The 17,660-nt window shown below is 51.1% G+C and overlaps 2 protein-coding genes across 4 annotated transcripts in view; both read left to right on the top strand.

Annotated features, from left to right (window-relative positions):
- The window catches only part of SNORC (secondary ossification center associated regulator of chondrocyte maturation), a 252,871-nt gene extending 241,381 nt beyond the window's left edge, over positions 1-11,490 (top strand). The window contains exon 4 of the mRNA XM_054571426.1: positions 11,475-11,490. The gene's annotated coding sequence lies outside the window, so the exon portion shown is untranslated. The remainder of the gene's footprint in view (positions 1-11,474) is intronic.
- Positions 1,128-17,660, top strand: part of ATG16L1 (autophagy related 16 like 1) — a 32,921-nt gene continuing 16,388 nt past the window's right edge. The window contains exons 1-9 of one of the 3 annotated variants that reach the window (XM_054571380.1): positions 1,128-1,389; positions 4,690-4,783; positions 8,206-8,311; positions 9,170-9,243; positions 10,104-10,355; positions 13,701-13,766; positions 16,086-16,172; positions 16,804-16,860; positions 17,082-17,129. In XM_054571380.1, the coding sequence (XP_054427355.1) occupies positions 1,275-1,389; positions 4,690-4,783; positions 8,206-8,311; positions 9,170-9,243; positions 10,104-10,355; positions 13,701-13,766; positions 16,086-16,172; positions 16,804-16,860; positions 17,082-17,129 (899 nt within the window). In that variant the 5' untranslated portion in view covers positions 1,128-1,274. The remainder of the gene's footprint in view (positions 1,390-4,689; positions 4,784-8,205; positions 8,312-9,169; positions 9,244-10,103; positions 10,356-13,700; positions 13,767-16,085; positions 16,173-16,803; positions 16,861-17,081; positions 17,130-17,660) is intronic. The other 2 variants (XM_054571390.1, XM_054571399.1) reach the window with 2 other exon arrangements.

Below are 17,660 nucleotides of genomic sequence, written 5' to 3'. Positions count from 1 at the left end.
TCACCCGGTCCTGGCTGCAAACAAAGCATCTTTCGCGACAGCTTTAGAAGCCTGACTGTCCCACTCCTGGGCTCCGAGGAAGAGGAAAAGCTTTCTTATCTGTCGCCAAAGGATCTTCCTCTGGCCTGGAGACACGCTGGAAGCATAGCCAGTTTCTGACAGTCCTTTCCTCTCCTCTGGTCTCCTACTTGGTCCAGTTCTATTTTCAAGGGTTAAAGTCACCGCCTTGGGGTGAAGTTCAGATGACTCCATGACAGACTGAGGTGTCCCATGCTAGGAGCTGACAGACGCCATTTCCTCCAGAGTCTGCGTCTTCCATCTCTGCTTTTGACATCAGGCAAACTGTCCTTTCCCTCGTTCAAAGTCCTGTTCGTATCTTGACCCTTGGGTTACCTTCGAAGGACCCACCGACCGTTAGGCCATAATTTCTAGGCTTCTGATGATTAACATAGCCCATCGGTTCACACCTTTCTTGAATTGCTCTTTGCATTTCATTTCTTCAGTGCACAAACAAACAAACCAACCCGTTTCCAAGGTCCAGGGGACGCTCTCGCTGAAGCAGCCAGACGTTGGGCAGGCCTTGGAAGGATACTGGGTGTCTAGGTCAAGCGAAGCTTGCCCTGTGCCAGGTACCGTGCTCACTGAATTATATAGATCATTTCTTTAATCCTCTTAACAACCCTGTGGGGATAGGTATCATTTACGGTCCCCATTTTGCAGGTTAGACAGGTTAGAGGTTTAGGGAGGTTGTCACTGATCCACAGTCACGCATCTACTATGTGGGGAGAGGTCCCCACTTCTGCTGGTAAACTGAGGAGGTGAAGCAAAGGGAGGCAAGCCAAGAAAGAAAATGCAAACGGACTAAAGAAGCCAAGGAAACGTAAGCAAGCGGGCGGATGCGGCCCCTTTCCTGTCTCCTTTCCAACCCGGGCTGAGCCACCGTGAAGCCCTAACGCCTCCCAGCGGCCGCCTCTGTCCCCGCAGCGCTTCCGGCCGCGGGAGTCTGTCATTAACCAGCGCCCTGCGTCGGCGCCGACCACGTGCGTGCGTGCGCAGTAAGACGTCGGTGAGGAGGCGGGTCTTCCGGCCCTGGCCAAAGCCACTTCCGACAGGAGCCGGAAGACGGTGCCGGGTGGCGTCGGGGGCGGCGCGGTGCCGTAGGTGAGCTGTGCGGCTGCCCGCCTTCCCGCGCCCGCTGGTCGCCTCATGCTGCGGGCCGCGGCCGCCAGCCCCCGCTCGGATCGGCGGCGCTGAGGCGCGGGGCAGCGTGCATCATGTCGTCGGCTCTCCGCGCCGCCGACTTCCCCCGCTGGAAGCGCCACATCTCGGAGGAGCTGCGGCGCCGGGACCGGCTGCAGAGGCAGGCGTTCGAAGAGATCATCCTGCAGTGTGAGCGGAGGGCGGGCCCCGGGAGCGGGCGGGCAGACGCGCCCCGCAGGGGCACGTGCGGCGCCAGCGGGGACCGGGGGTCAGGGCCCCGGCACCGCGTGCCACTCAGAGCCCCGGACCTTTTGTTCAGAATAGAGCGTTCCCTCTCTTTCATTTTACCCTTGGGTGTGACCATGCAGGGTTTCCCCTGCTAAGCTGTGTGCTCTTCGTAAGCGCGCACCGTTCACGTTTGGTCTGGAAGTCCCAGCTGTTCACGCAGTACTTGTGCCCTTAAATAGGCAGGCTCCAGGAACGGGCGCTGACTTGCATTAACTCGCGCAGCTATAAGTCGTCTTCAGAATGTCATGAAATGTTTGGCCTTTGATTTTTCAGGCCTCTTGCCCTTGTTCCACTTTGGTATTCCTTGACTGTTGCACATTTTGAGTCTTCACGTACGTTAAAATTGGGACATCATAGCTCTTACTGGTAGTGAAAACTTCGAATGAAAGGTGGTTTTCTTCCATCCCCGCTGCATTTTGAGTACGAAAATGTACTCAAGGCGCGTTCTAATGAGCATTTCCTCGCCCCCTCTTCCCCAATTTTATCTTAACTGATGACATTTGGGGTGAGAAATGGGCACTCTTCTGTCCTATGGTTTTATCCACCCCTTGACGTCAGCCTGATCGGTCTCTCCCGTTATGTTGATTGATGAGATTCATCGTAATAGTACTTGCCCTTTGTTGAATTCTGATTGTGCCAAATCAGTGGTTGCGAAAGCCACCTGTGCATTTGAATCACCTGCGGATCATTGAAATATTACCAAGCCAAGGCCACACCCCAGACCAACTGTGAGCAGCAGTATGTAGGGGAGGGACACAGCATCAGTATTTTTTTTTTAATGCCCCCCAAGTAATTCTTATTGGCCAATACGCTTGAGTACTGTGGTGAACATTTGGCACGTACTGTTTTACCTGATCTTCCTGAAAATCCTGTGAAGCAGGTCCTGTTGTATTTTTCACTCTTGAGGCATCTCTCTGGGGTGGCAAGTCCCACAGATTAATGGTGGGGCCTAGATTTGACCACAGGTTCGATGGCTGCTACCTTGCATTTGCTTTACTCACCAGGTCCCCCAAGAACTGGCCCTTCCTTGCTTTCGCTGAGCCCATCCTCTTAACAAAGACAGGAAGGAAGAGAGGAGGCGGCCCCCTGTTGTGCCTTATACTCAGAGGCCGGCAGACCCTCTTAATCAAATGTGATTCCTCTGCTGCTTAAGTAAATTCAAGCCATCAGGTGTTTGTTGAGTGTCTTTAAAAGCTAATCACACTGAAAGGCAAATTGAATTGGAGATCTGACTCCACCCCTTACTGGCCATTTCTTCGCTGGCCTTTCCAAGTCCAGTTTGCCGCATCTTTAAAATGGGGGTGAAGCTTGCCCTGCTTCATCAACTCACGGCTGTGTGTGCAAGTGCTTTGAAAGCCATGTGCGTAATAGTCTATAAATGTAATCACATCGCCTGTAATCACGTCAGCACAACTTGAATGTTTTTCCGCACATTAAAATGGACATCTTGATGGTTGCACGAGGATGTAGGGGGGTCCGGAGAGGGCAGTGCTGGAGAGAGCAAACCCCTCTAAGGAGCTGGGGCGCTTAGAGCCTGCCGAAGGGCTCGGAGGGGCAGCAGAGCAAGACCGCCTTTCTTTAGGCTGGGGATGGACACTTGCGTTTGACCGTGGACCACCCCCACCCCTCAGTCCAGCCTTCCCAGTCAGCTCTCACTGCCCGTCAGCCGGGAGTCTCCTGTTCAGTCCCTGCCCCGGAGCCTGGAGAGAAAGATGAGAAGAAGCTGTGGGGACAGGGCACATCGTCCTGCCATCTGCATCCTTCTCTTAGTGAGAAGAACATTGAGGAAAGATGCCTCCTGAATACCTCATATTCTTTGAAAGACCTACTGTTACCACAGGAGCCCCCGCTCTGGTGTTACACATGGAAGATCTTTGACACTGGTGAATATCCAAGGTCGGAAGCACTTTCCTGTTCTGCTGAGCTAGTTCATTAAGTCAATGTAGATGAAGAGAGGTTTCTGTTTCTGCCCAGGAACTCCATTTTCAGATAGAAAGGAGAAATACAACTCAAGCCTCTTTAAGAGAAGAAAGAAGCTCTCCCTTCATGAATAGTCACTAGTATAAGCCCTACCAATTTTTGTTCTTAGGCAGTTACAGTCTCAGACTTTTAGGGTTCGCAGCAACCCCCATCAAATGGAGCCATTCTACAAGTTTCCCATGGGCACTTTCTTGTTCTGGTCAGTGTAGCCCGCTCCCACCTGGTCTTGTTGGTCCCCTGTGTGCCTGTCATTCCTAAGTCCATGTCATTTCTAGCCGTGACTTTTCTTTTGAGTGCCTGCACCACGTTCCCTGTCACATTTGTCACGTGCCGAAAGAGAACTAGTTTCTCCCTTAAGCTCTCTGCTCATGTGTTCCCTGACACAGCAGCATCTTCCGCTCAGCTTCCTGAGCAGGGAACCCCAGAATGATTTTTGACCTCTTCCTAATATCTCCTCATGTCACTGACTCCTTGTCATGTCTGTTATTTCACCACTGCCACTTAAGAAAAGGCCTGAATTTCTCATCCTGCCCGTCTTGCACGTGCTGGCTCCAGCTGTTATTTCCAGCCGCCCCTCAGACAGCTCTGCCAGCCCTCCCTGCTGGACCGTCATCTTCACCTATGAAACCATCGGAGAGAACGAGTCAAGGATTACTCTTCTCTTCCTTTTTATACTTCGGCGCTCCCCACACCCACCCCAGGGCACTGGAGCTCTCATTCATATCTGTTTCCCTAGTGCCCTGATCTGAAAATGAAATTGTCCAAATGTAATAATAAGGTGTTTTGTATTACCTAGAGGTACATAGTATTTCGTTTCTCCATTGTGTTTGGTACATTTCTTATTTTTAACTCCCGAGTAGACATAGGTAACTGGGAATAGAAAGCATTTTCGACTGCCTTTAATAGGGGGATCCTTCTTGCAAGATTGTTTGCATAGGTTCCTTTGGCTGGGCTGCCCTTGCTTAGGGCAAGCAGCATCTGAAGCATCCATGTTCCTGGGTTTTGGGTAATTGTTATAATTGGTGACAAAGTACAGTATTTAGTACTTTGATACCTAATAAAAGTGAAACCTACCCAGTCTTCTGGGGTTTCTTTTTGTCCAAATCTTGATAAGACATTAAGTAGTAAAAAAAGAAAAAAGTATGTCGGTTCTAATAAAGAGCTTGATTTTTTTCTCTCTCTTTCTGTCCTCCACCTTTTTTTTTTTTTTTTTTTTGGTAGATAATAAGTTACTGGAAAAGTCAGACCTTCACTCAGTGCTGGCCCAGAAGCTACAAGCGGAAAAGCTGGACATACCCAACAGGCATGAGATAAGGTATTTTGAAACTCTCCTGTACCATCTGTATGTCCTCCTTAACTGAAATTAGTTCAGTTGTCACTTCTCTAATTTAGAAGCAAACCAGGTTGTGTTCCTGGTTTTGTCAGCCCCTTTTAGATAAGAACCTCTGAAGCCAGATACTATTTTTTGCCATATATAATACAGTGCACTTTTTTGCCCAGATTTTTGAGGGAAAAATAAGGACGTGCATGATGCATGGATAGCGCTAATTCCATATCTATATAAATGTATTTAATTATTTTATTTATGCTCATGTGTTAAAAGTGTAACTCTAGAAAGCAATGACGATATCTGTTTGCAAAATAATACCCTGGAATATGAGAATACAAAAAGCAAGTATCTAAATACAAATAAATAATTGAATTAAACAATTAAAGCGAATGATTTTTTTTCACCTGAAAGTCTGGGCCAAAAACACGGGTGTACATTCTGGACAGCCAAATGCGTTAACTAAAACCACTTCTTTATGGCAGGGACAGGCCCACCCTGAAGGGCTGTCATTCGTAGGGCTCTGTAAGCTGGAGAAGCTGCTGGAGGCAGGTCGCTAGGCCGGGCTCGCCTCTGGCCGGCTGCACCGCGGTCGCCGCCTCACCCGGCGGGCGCTCTGCAGCCCATCTACCTCGATCTTGTTAACACAACGTTGCCATCAGTTGCTTTCTGTACCAGGCAGGTCTATTTGATGTGTTTGTGTTCAGTGTTTTTCAGCATATTTTAGTAGATTGTGAAATTAAACTAACCGGTTGCAACAAGCCCTCTTTTTAAAAAGAAAGATTAGGAAAAAGAGCTGCATTTTTTATAGGAGGGTGAGTATCGTCTCATTAAATATGCACATATGTGTTCGTGGTGGGGATACGATGTGTTCACTTGGGTCACTTATGTAAACTATGTTTCTTTTTGAGAGTCATAGTCCAAAAACCTGAAAGCCATTCTTCATCAAAGTAGCTGAAATGGAACCATCCTGGGTTCTTACTATTTTCTTTTCCCATGTGTTTGTGTTTCCATATTAAATTTGATGGTTTGTATGGAAAGAGTACCCATTATTGCTCTAAAACTGCCTTATGTTCACATTAGTTAACATTTAGCAACTTTAAGAACAAGGTTGACAATAATCCAGAGTTTAAAAAAAAAACCAACCAGAAATGCCAGGAGTGGCTGTATGTCTCTGCCCCTGCGGCGGAGCGGGCTGTGTGCCTGACTGTCGGCCACCCGTGTTTCCGCGGAGGGCGCGAGGGTTTCCTGGCTCACTGACGCGGGGAAGGGGAACAGGTGGCCCCGGCTCCACCCTTGCCTAGTAGCAGTCCCGCAGAGTGTCCCTGGCTGGGAGGCCTTCTGTAGCACTGAGAGCAAGAATACTTGGTTCAGTGTCCTGGTCAATTTTAGGTGTATAGAATACCATTTCACCCTTTCATCTGAAATCAATCAATGGAAAGTTTAGAACAATTTATTTTTACCAGGTTAGTCCCTTGGTGATTATATTCCTGTATTTATCTGTCAGTCTAACTGACTTGCTTAGAAAGGTTCTGTAAGTATCCCTGGCTGGTGTGGGTCAGTGGATTGAGCGGAGGCCTATGAACTAAAGGGTCGCCCGCCGGTTCGATTCCCAATCAAGGGCACATGCCTGGGTGGGGGGCGAGGGGCGAGGGGCGAGGGGCGAGGGAGGCAACCACACAGTGATGTTTCTCTCCCTTTCTCCCTCCCTGTCTCTAAATCTTAAAAAGAAAGGTTCTGTGAGTGAATGTCAAACAGTTCTTTTGGCTGAATATCACAGGGGCTGTAATTCAATTGGAACGCCTTCCTTCCCCCACAGACTTGTGTTCTTAATCAGGCCTCTCCTGGCCTTTTCCACGAGTCTTCTGTGGTTCCTTTTTCCCTGGGGGATCGCATCCCTCCCCACGTACATTCAGTTCCCCAGGCCTGTTGACTCCGCCCACAGTCCCCTGTGCAGCTGTCTCTCAGTTTACATTTATTTCGCTGCCACACCCCCCCTCCCCCGCTCCTTCCCTTCCTGCACTGTGGCAGGAATCTCTGCAGTCAGGTATTTAGTGTGACTTGGACCAGGTGTTAGGGACGCAGAGACAAGCTAGGCGCCCCTGCTCTTGAGGAACCAGGTCTGGTAGGGGGACCGACGCAAGGTGCTTTTGCTGGTGTGGTCAGTGCAGCAGAAGATGGCTGCCTGGCGGGGTTTGTTAAAAAAAATTCAACTGAGTGAATTTGAAGATCTAGTTGGATATCTTAAGATCTAATTTGTGAATCTGGCAGCATCTCCTCTAGCAACTAGAAGGGCCCTGTAAGGAGTTTACAAAATAGGAGGCTTTTATAGGAAGAAGGGTGGGGCAAGGGAGTTACTAACTAAATAAAAGAAAGGACTGTGGCCCCTCCCAGGAGCTTTTATCCGGCAGATTGTCTCTTTGGGGAGGGAGAAAATGGAGAGGGCCCCTGTGGCGTTACCTTTTTGGCGTTGCCCAGAAACTTCTAGGCTGCTTAGTTAATCTGGGAGAGGTTGGACCTGCAGATAGATCAGGTATTAAATCTGGGTTTGGGATTATGCACCAGCGACGCCATTTAAGTTTCCTTCTCCCTCCTGTCTCCTTCGTCCTGCCCCTCTTGTCCTGACTAAGCTTAATAGAATTGTGTACTTGAAACCTGTATAATTTTACTGACCAGGACCACGCCAATACATTTAATGAAATTTTAAAAATCTTTAAAAGCTTTACTTATATCAGTTATCTAACTTCCCTCTTAAGTGTTTTAATCCCTTTGCCTAATAAATAGATTAAAATTAAACTCTTCAGCCTGGAAATGATGGGTTCCAGTAGTTTTTTAAGTAGGTTTCCTGGACATTTCCTTCTAGTCTCTGGTCGTGCACGACACGACTTTGGAGAAGCTGCCTGTAGTTAACTGCATGGGACAGGACCCCTGTCTCTCTGTTCCCCTCTCAGCCCTGCTTGGTTTTTCTCAGCACACCGACCACCTGCCCTCCTGGGATTGTGTGCTACCCCCCGGCTCTCAGCTGCTGGTCAGCTGCGTGGGTGCAGAGCTCTGTGCGCGCTGCCCTGCCCGGCCCTGGGAGCGGCGCCCAGCACAGAGCTGGTACTCGCAGGCTTGCCCAGTGAGTGGCCTGCTTGGCTCCTCTATAGTTACCTCACCTTCGCTCCTGACACGCCTGGTGGTTTGGGGGGTGGCTGGTCTCCCACTTTCTGCGTCAGGTTGGTAGTGACTTATTATTCCCCTCGCCTGGAGAAACTGACCCTCTTTATTGATTGCTATGTTGTCATGTTCAGGGTTGAAATTGTGGAGTTAATTGTTCAACTACCTGTTTGGGGGGTCTTGAGTTCTGATTTCTTTCCCCCGTTCTCTTTCTTCGCGCGTTCTCTCATCTGCCTGGTCTGGGGATGCAGTCCCGGCCACGATGGCGCCTGGAATGACGGCCAGCTGCAGGAAATGGCCCAGCTAAGGATGAAGCACCAGGAAGAGCTGACTGAACTGCACAAGAAGCGCGGGGAGGTAAAGGCAGCGCTCCCCACCTGTCTTCCGCTCTGTGTGGGTCTCGCGGCGGGGTGGACGGGCGGCCTCCCTGGCCGCGTGTGGCATTGCCAGCTCTGTCTGAGGGAGAGAAACGGCGGGAAAGGTGTGAGGCCTTTGCCTCCATCAGCAAGGGGGCGAGCCACCGCGATAATGGCCCGGGCGTCATGCTCCAAGGTGGCAGGAAAGGGACAAGTAAAGAAACTTGAAAGAAGCTTTCTGCTTGGCCCACTGAAAGTCCTACCTGTGCCTTCACAGAACTGGTGAGAGAACTCACAGGCACAGCACAGATGGGCGGTTACCAGGGGAGGGGGCGGGGAGGGGCGAAACGGGCAAAGGGTCTCTAACGTGGTGACGAATGGAAACTAGACTTTTGGTGCAGAATACACATGCTGAATTATATATAGTGTCGCACACCTAAAACTTCTATAACGTTATAAACCAATGTTGCCTCAATAAAGAAATTTTTTAAAAAGGTTTTGAGAGAGAATCCTGAAATTTCAGGAAGAATCATGAGAAAGAATCAAATCCTGGGCTGTGTTGACCCTGGATGGTATTATGATGGCAAATTATGAAAATGTACAATTTATAGATCAGCTGAATCGATCATTTTATCAGCAAAAGAGCATGCAGAAGTTCTTGGGGTGATGGAGTAGACCGGCGTCCTCCTCAGCACCTGGCGGCCACCTGGAGCCTTTGCACCCACCGAGCCTGCCGTTGGCAGGGATGCGTCATGTCCCTATATTTCTTTCCTAAAGATAAAGTCACACGCTGTTGCTTAGTTTCCAGCTGAGGCCCTGACGTCTCGTATTCATGAACGTGTTCTTCGTTACCCCCTAGTTAGCCCAGCTGGTGATCGACCTGAATAACCAAATGCAGCAGAAGGACAGGGAGATGCAGATGAATGAAGCAAAGTGAGTAGAGGCAATGCCCCCCTTGGGCTGGTCGCGGGCTCGCACCATTTTCTTTCCTGTGCTCTTGTGAGCAGGGCCGGTGCTGATCGGGGGCAAGTGGCAGCCGCAGTGGGCTCAGCAGGGGTGCTGGTTTCGTGCATGTGTGACATGGGATGGTTTTCTACCTGCTGTGAGGGGGAGAGGCAAGGACAGTGCCGCAGCCTTCCAGGGCCCCAGCACACTCCTGGGGAGGGCCCCCGGGGCAGTCACGCTTCTCGCAGTGGCCACCGGCTGTGGCAGCTGGTGTCTGCTGTGGTGAAGACGGCCCGGGTAGCCAGTGTGTGGGCCTCGAGGACAGGAATGAGTTTGTGGGCGGGATTAGGCTCAGTGCAGGAGAAGCCTGGCAGACAAGATAAACAGGGAACCAAGCCTCAGTTTCAGCTGTGCCTTTTGCCTCCTCATACCGAGGGGCGTCTAGAGGCCTAGAAAGGCGGGGGGCTCTGTCGGGCATTCTTGCTCAGTGAACGATAGAGCCGGCGGAATACACAGGGTTTCCAGCCTCTTACGCCCCTGTTGACCACTCAGGTTAAGCACCAGAAGCTCCCTCTTCCTTCAGATCCTGCTTCTCCAAAAGGTGCTGTAACAGTCCTTCAGTTTGGACGACTGTGACTGCAGTTGCTTCCTCTCCTAGTGGGGTGTCCTGCCAATGGCTGGGGCGGGGCTGGGGCGGGGCTCGGCCGAGTGAGGCGGAGTAGAAGTGAAGCCTTCCTGTGGGGCCGGTGTGATGGCCGAGGTGCCCGAGCCGAGGTGCCCGAGCGCCCGGCTGGGTCCGGGGTCCCGTGCCCCCGGCGCCGTCCCACCCCTGCGTGCCCTGCTTCCAGAATCGCGGAGTGCCTGCAGACGATCTCCGCCCTGGAGACCGAGTGCCAAGAGCTGCGCACGAAGCTGCAGGACCTTGAGAGGGCCAACCAGACCCTGAAGGATGAGTACGATGCCCTGCAGATCACTTTCACGGCCCTGGAGGAGAAGCTGAGGAAAACCTCGGAGGAGAACCAGGAGCTGGTCACCCGCTGGATGGCCGAGAAAGCCCAGGAAGCCAACCGCCTCAACGCCGAGAATGAAAAGGATTCAAGGTGGGAAACGGACCCACAGCGGGGAGGTTCCTTGTTTCGTGGAGTTGCCCTTGAGAACAAGGGAGCGAGCCTGGGAGCTGCAGCCACAGGGTGGGGGGGCCAGAAAGCGCTGCTGGAACTGGGAATAGCCCGGGCGGTTTAAAGGGGTTTGGCGGGGTTGGCGTTTCCAGGAGCACCCTGGCCGCCGAGCGGAGGACCACCTCTCCAAGGGCCGTGGCCCGTGCTGTTCTTGCCAGTCAATTCCTTCAGTGTTTGGAAGAGAAAAGCTAGTTTTTGAATAATATAAATTAAACCAGAATTAGAAAAAGATTGAAATCCCCCCAAGTTTTGTAAAATTATTTAGGCCCATACCAAAAATTCTGATTTTGCTAGTATGCAACCTCACATGAACATGTATATGAAATTCCTAAATCAAACTCATTGGTACATTTTTTACAAAATTTACTGCAGTTCTGCTAGAATTTAACTCAGGAATTAAGAGAGTGTTTATTGGAGAAACAATTAAATATATCTTGTTAGAGAATAAATGATGTGACCATTTTAATAGATCCCAACATGGTCATTCGCTCAGACTCAGCTCCCAATCCTGGGGGCAGGGGGAGGGGGGAGCAGGGGGGTGAAAAAACCTTTAAACTGGAAACAAAATCTTTTAATAAAAAGAGCCAATAGGATGCTTAACAGGGGCACTAGGAGTCAGTCTCTGGAGGGAAATTTGTGAAAATTGCCCCAGAGGGTCTGATACGTGCGTGGCAAAGGTCCACCGTCCCACGTGCATTCCCATCCGAACCAGGAACAGAAGAAGGAAGGGGCCCCAGTCTGAACTCAGAGGTTTTGCCCGTCCAACCGGACAGGATGCCAGGCGCAGGGCTGATGGGGCAGGCGCAGGGGGGTGGCGGTCGTGATGGTCCCCCAAGGAAACCTAAGAAAGGAAATCATTTGAGAAACTAATAATGAGAGTTCACCAGAGATTCGAACGTAGGATTTTAAATCCTACGTAAGTAGTTTAGAATTTGAAAAGATTATTGCAGTTAATCCAAAAGAATGAGTGCACGAAAATGAGTCTTAATAATAGCACTGACTCTTCCAAATAACATATTGAAATAGAACCATAAGGTAGAGGTAAAAAAAAAAAAAAGTGACTGCCTGCTGTTTACTTTGTGAAAGATTCCTAAATAAGAGTACTGGAGGACTTTCTAAACATTAAAAGGAATGGAAATAAAGAGTGGGCTGTGTAAAATTTTTAGGTTTCTTAACATCAAAGAACACAATCAACCAATCAGGACATGCTGCTCTAAAACAGATGTTTTTAGCAGTGTCAGTAAGGATTAGTGAGCGCCCAGAGGGACAGCTCATGAAAGAAGTGACCGAAGCCGGTAAACCCGGCCCAAAGGGCCGTTGGGAGGCGGGTGAAAGGGTGGTGATGGGCGGCCCGTTCACACAGCCTGGAGGACGCCAGGGTGCCGGGGAGGGAGCCTCTGGCTGGGCCGCACCCTCGGGAGGCCGTGAGACGGTTCCGGAGTATGGCGGCTGCTCATTGTTCGTAGCAGTGGAAACGTGGACGCAGTGTGTCCCCGGGAGATAAGTCAGTGGTGATGTTTTCATACAGTGAGTGTTTTTCTTTTTTAGTTTTCTATATTTTCTAACTTTCTTAAGTTTCTACCATCTTATGAAAAAATACCTAGAAGTATTTCATAATATGGTAGAGACGGTCTTCCCGTCGGGTGTTCCCTGGGAGGGAAATAGCTCGGCCTAGGCCTCGGAACGCCAGGGCGGCCGGAGGGTGGGGACGGCGGCAGAGCTGCCCTGGAGCCCCGCTCTGTGCGCTGGAGGGAGAGGTGGGCGGGCAGCTGGGCTGCGGAGGGGCCCTGCGGCCGCACCGTGCATGAACGCAGCACAGACTTTCGGGTGGAAATGGTCCTCTGGGTGTCGGGGGGTGGGGTGTGCGCGAGAACCTGGCATCGTCTGCCTGTCTGCGTGAGGCCTGGGGACTCTTCATTTCCTCAGACTGTTCCTTCTTAGAAGCTTTCCCTGCCCTGCCACCGCCTCCCCATTACTGTCCTCCTCCTCCTCCTCCTCCTAGCAGCTTCCGTTCACCTGGCTCAGAGTGGCGCGCTGCTTTGAAGTAGCTGTTCGGGTCCCGCCTGCCTCGCTAGGCTGCGGCCTGTGCCCACAGTCGGGCGCCAGGCTGCTGTGTAACCGAAGGAGTCGGAGGGCTGCCTCCTTTCAGCTCTTCTAGTGAGGGCCGGCGCCGGGGTTTCCTTCCCCTCCCCCGCCCCGGACCCTGGGGCTGCCTGGGACCCCCTAGCCGACAGGGGCCTTTCCTGTGGGGGAGCGTTGCCCACACACCCCACCCCGAGATGCTGCTTTGCCCTCAGAGACAGTCTTTAGGGGTGTGTTCCAGCTGGGAAACATTTGTTATGCTGGTTTTTTTGTCACTTGTCTCGTAAAACTTACTTTTCATCTTCCAGGTATAAAATTACGATTGAAACATACTTTTTTCAAGTTATAACCTTGTTCCTTCCCAAGATTCAGATATGTCACCTAGAGGACTTTTCCCCATTTTGAGAGCTAATCTTTCTGCCTGAAGCTTAAAAAGAATAGTAGCAGGATCGTGACTGGAGCGCAGCAGCAGCAGCAGCAGGACTAGAGGTCTGGGCTGGGGGTGAGCCCCCAGAGCGAGGCCAAGGCAGAAAAGTCGGGGACACCTGCGCTCAGGGCTGGGGAAGGAGGACAAAAACAGCGTTAACGAGAGCGGAGGTGGCTGTTGGCAGCATCGAAACCTTGCCACAGCCGAGGCCTCCGGGTCCAGACGGTGGCAAACTGAAGGCATGTGCTCTTGGATGACTCAGGACTCCCTGGCCCTCTGGGGGGACGACGCCACCCCGCCTCTGAGCGTCGCAGTGAGGGCTGAACGAGTTAAAACCACCGCGATAATACCGAGCCAGGCACAAGCTTAACACATTCTAAGTAAATCTTAACCATTACTCTTCGTGCTCTTGGTATGTTCGTGGGAGACTGTCTGCTGCAGAAAGCTCAGTCGCGGCACCCGGACCAGCCCTGGAAACGGCCGGTGTGCCTCTCTGTCCTGAGCAGCCCTCTCCCTGGCTGGTTCACGGCTCCTCTAGCACCGGTGTCCTTCCTCCGGGCTTTGCCCTGAAATCCTTTATAACACGATCCTCGCTGCTGTTACCGGTGTGGGTCTGAGACTTTGGTATCTCTGTCTGGGGCAGTGAATGCACCAAGTGTTTGGATGTTTTCTTAGAGCTCATTTATTAAGAGCCAAAGCCCCGTGCTGTCTACAGCAAACAGAAATAGTGGGCTTTGTTCGTGGTTTTTTTTTAATAGGAGGCGGCAAGCCCGGCTGCAGAAGGAGCTCGCAGAAGCAGCGAAGGAACCTCTGCCAGTCGAACAGTAAGTAGAGATACGCAAAACAAAACTATGCTCTTAACAATTTGATTCACTCTTTTTAAATAGTTTATGTTAAAATTTCCATAAAACCATTTTATAGATTGGCGAAAGAAAGGTAAAAGATTTAAGGGAGGAGATTAAAGAACACCCATGACCTCCCAGAAAGCTGTGCCTGTTTGTACTGCTCACGCGCTGTGAGCGTGAGTCCCAACCCCCTGAGCCCGGGACAGCTGACCGCCTCGCCGTTTCCTGTCGGCACTGGCCCCTGTCCTGCTCTGAGTGGGGCTGGGCAGTGCGATGCTGGGCTGGGCTCTTTCTCCCGCTCTCTTGGTTTGTGACTTTACGTGGACGTCTGGGCAAATTGTTGAAGTGCAAGCAGAGATGGGGGTCTCCTGGAACGAAAGGAACGGAATCAGCCAGAGCTTTCCCTGGCCTGGGGACGGGGGGTGCGGCTTCCTGAGACCCAGAGCTTTGCTTGCAGGTGCTGGCAGTGTTAATGACCGCGTTCCTTTTGCCTCCTGTTCAGGCTGTGTTCCTTTTCTATTGACATACATTCTGGAATTTGGTATCAGAATTATGATCTAGTTTTTAAAACATCGCTTCCATATAAGTGGAGGGGAGTGGTTTAAATTCAGTGAGTAGTGAGCTACCAGACAGAGGTCTTTACTGATAAGAAAATAAGAAGGTTCTCACGCCAAGCCTTTGTTTTAGGTGGAGTGTACATTTCTTCCACACTCAGATGCGGAAAAGGAACTTCACACGTGTGTTCCCAAAACTACAAAGTAGATAAATAACTGACCTGGAAGTGAGATTTGATTTAAAAATGCCAGCTTACAAAGCCTCATTTGTCTGCCTCCTATTTGCCAGCATAAACCAGTGGCGAGGTGTGGCGTGATTTAGGCAGGTCGGACACACAGAAAGGGGCGTGCTAGGATGCGGACCCAGGGGTGTCCACGTCCAAGGATGCCCCTTGTGCTCGTGGTCCCTGTGCTCCCCTAGGAGAGGAGTTTCTGGGGGAACGGGCATTTGCATCTGTGAAGTGTTTGGTAATCAGTTGCCAAACCTGGTGTTTGCTCATGGCCCTGGGCCTTTGCGGAGCTCTGAGTACCTTTGTGGCTGTGAACTTCTCCCTGGAAGCACTTACACAGGCCCAGCTCATGTTTGCCACTCCTGCCGTCTCTGCTGGTCTGTTGTCACCCTGTGTGAACACAAGTGACCCCCCCACACCACAGCGGAGAAGAAAAGAAAGCCCGGCCTTGTTCTCCCTCTTCAGGCCGCCTTTGTTCCCCTCTGTGCCCTGGCCCGGCTGCATTCATTTACATGGTCCTAGAAGCCATAGCCAAGGAAAATAGGTTTACCTTGACTTGGTTTAACTCGCTTGGTAACAGGTTCTTAAGTATATATTTACTTAATCCAGGCAGTCAATTGTGAAAAAAATCTTGCTTTCAAGTTCTTGTGAATCCAAAAGTTAGGTGATACAGTCTTGGGTTATTACATCTTACTGTTTATCTCTCCATGAAGATTGCAGTTCTTCGGTAGGAGGTCACTAAGACCAGAATACTTACTTACCATCCTCCCTACCAGGCAGAGGGGCAAGAAAGGGAATTCTAGGGGTGCTTTGCATCCCGTGGGACAAACAACGGCAAAGGAATGAGTTCCTAGAACTGGATGACGTCATGTGAAGTGCGGGGGGCTCCCCAGAAGTCGGGAGCACCAAGCACATTAAACAGAAAATACTCAGAGTCAAAATGAATTGTTTTTAGATCTTGCTTCCCCTGTTTTTTAGCTTCTCAGAGTAATGTGTGAAATGGTCATTAAGGCCACTGTTGATTACATTGCTCTTTTATCGACCGCTTTTCATGTTTACCAGGACCTTCTCCCTACACTCGATTTCCTGTGCTCTGTAACCGTCCCTTCCTGTCCTCTGTGCCCCTCCACCTGTCTCGTGGGAACTAGTTAGTGGTGAGTCCAGTCCAGCTGTTTGACGCCCAAGCCCTTCAGCTGCGAACCAGACTTCTGGTGGAAATAATCTACTTTGGTTCTGGTTACGTGGTTTGGTACATAATAAACCATTATTTAATTGCTTTCCAAGTGGGATTAAAGGCTCAAAAGCTCCCTTTTAAGGTTATTTCCGGTTGGAATTCTGGATTTGAATGGAACCGGTTGAATGCTCAGAGCACGAAGCCCCTTTTCCGCCAGGGAACCTTAACCATCTGCTGTCAGGGCAAAGTCACACAGCTGGTGTGCGAACAGGTGATGTTAGCGTCTGCAGGACAGGCTCGTCGCAGAGCCAAAGACCCAGCCTACGGCCCTTCTTTCCAGGGACGATGACATCGAAGTCATTGTGGATGAGACCTCTGACCACACCGAGGACGCGTCTCCCATGCGAGCCATCAGCAGAGCGGCCTCGTAAGTAGCCAGGGCTGGCCGGACAAGGAGAGCTCGGGCGCAGTCTGACAGCACGTCGTGGCCACGGCAGCGCAGTTGGAGGCCCCGAAGCCTCTTTCCCGCGCTCCTGCCCCTCCCGCACAACCCCAGGGGCCGGCGGGCTCCTCGTGTCCGCGTCTTGCGCTCTAGTAAGGGGGGGTGGGCGTCCCTTAGAGCGGCCGCCAGCTGTGAAGTGAAGCGGCCTCCTCAGAGGCGGGCAGCTCGAACCTTGTCAGGTAGGGCGATTGTTGAGGTCACACTCTAGTTCTTCTTGGGCTCCGGGGCTCCTTTTCCTTGGGAGAGCAGGACGAAAGGGGTGGGGGTTGGCTATTAACAGCCAGTTAGAGGGCTTCATTGTCAGGAGTATTGTTTCCAGCGAAGGTGACTTAATGCTAGGGCATCTTGTTTCTTTTAAAACTTGGCGAGGTTGGGTTTTCCCCCTGCCTGCCCGCTGCTGGCTGGCGGTTTCTGCTGTGATGGGTTTCTTGGCTGGGGTTTGGGAACTCAGCGGGAGATGTATCCTCAGGAACCTGTTTTTGTGGGCTGTTTTTATTGATTGATGATTTGGGAACCATGTTTCTAAGGTTTAAACCTATCCTCCCCTCCTCTTTAGTAAGCGACTCTCGCAGCCTGCTGGAGGCCTTCTGGATTCTATCACTAATATCTTTGGGTAGGTTAGAAGACCTTCACTTTCCCTTGTCGGTGTGTATGTGAATATACCTAAGCCTGTGTACATGATTTATTGTCATTTTTTGTAAGCGCACACCAGAATTTCAGTGGTGCAGACTATACAGATGCCTTAATTTCAGCTTTTCATTTAGCTTCTTCCTTTTTCCTCAATTTCCTTTCTCTTAATCTCGCTGCGTGGTGACCTCTGGCCTTACCCTTTAGTCTGTCCGAGTCGCCCCTTTTGGGACATCACTCTTCTGATGCTGCCAGGTGAAACCATTCTCCACTCTCGTTACCCCGGCATGCGGGTGCGGGTCGCTGGTAATTGTGCTGATCACCGCTTCACTACCCCCGATCACCCGTGTCCATGTGCTAACCAAGACGCTTTGCATGTTCCTAGGGATGCCGTCAGCCTCTGGGCAGGGCGACGGGTGAGCGCTTTGTCCCGCAGCCACACTCTCGCCGCTGTTTCTTGCCCTGCGTCCGACCTCGCCCTGACCGCGCTGCGCGCTGAGGATGACTGTGACTAGGCATAGAATGTCTTTAAATTGTTTTACAAAAACACCAGTGAGCTCCTCCTGAGCCAGCGGTTGCATCACGCTGAGACAGTGTCCCAGGAGCTCACTGGCGGGGAAGCAGCTATTCAGGATTGCTCCTCAGTGCTGGGTTTTGGGCCCCGTGAATTGGCAAGCAGAGTACCAGTGTGGGCCGCCTCTCTTCCTAGCTGTTGTCGAAGTGAGGATGCTTCTCATTTGGCCACTCATTCTGTAAAGGGTCTAGAAGGGAGAAGAAGCTGGTGGT

Source organism: Pteronotus mesoamericanus, unplaced genomic scaffold (assembly GCF_021234165.1).
Source record: "Pteronotus mesoamericanus isolate MK-2021 breed Mesoamerican mustached bat unplaced genomic scaffold, CSHL_Meso_final contig_1018, whole genome shotgun sequence".
Classification (NCBI taxonomy): Eukaryota; Metazoa; Chordata; class Mammalia; order Chiroptera; family Mormoopidae; genus Pteronotus; species Pteronotus mesoamericanus.
The sequence above is the reverse complement of the archived record's forward strand: the minus strand, read 5'-3'. Positions and strand labels throughout refer to the sequence as shown.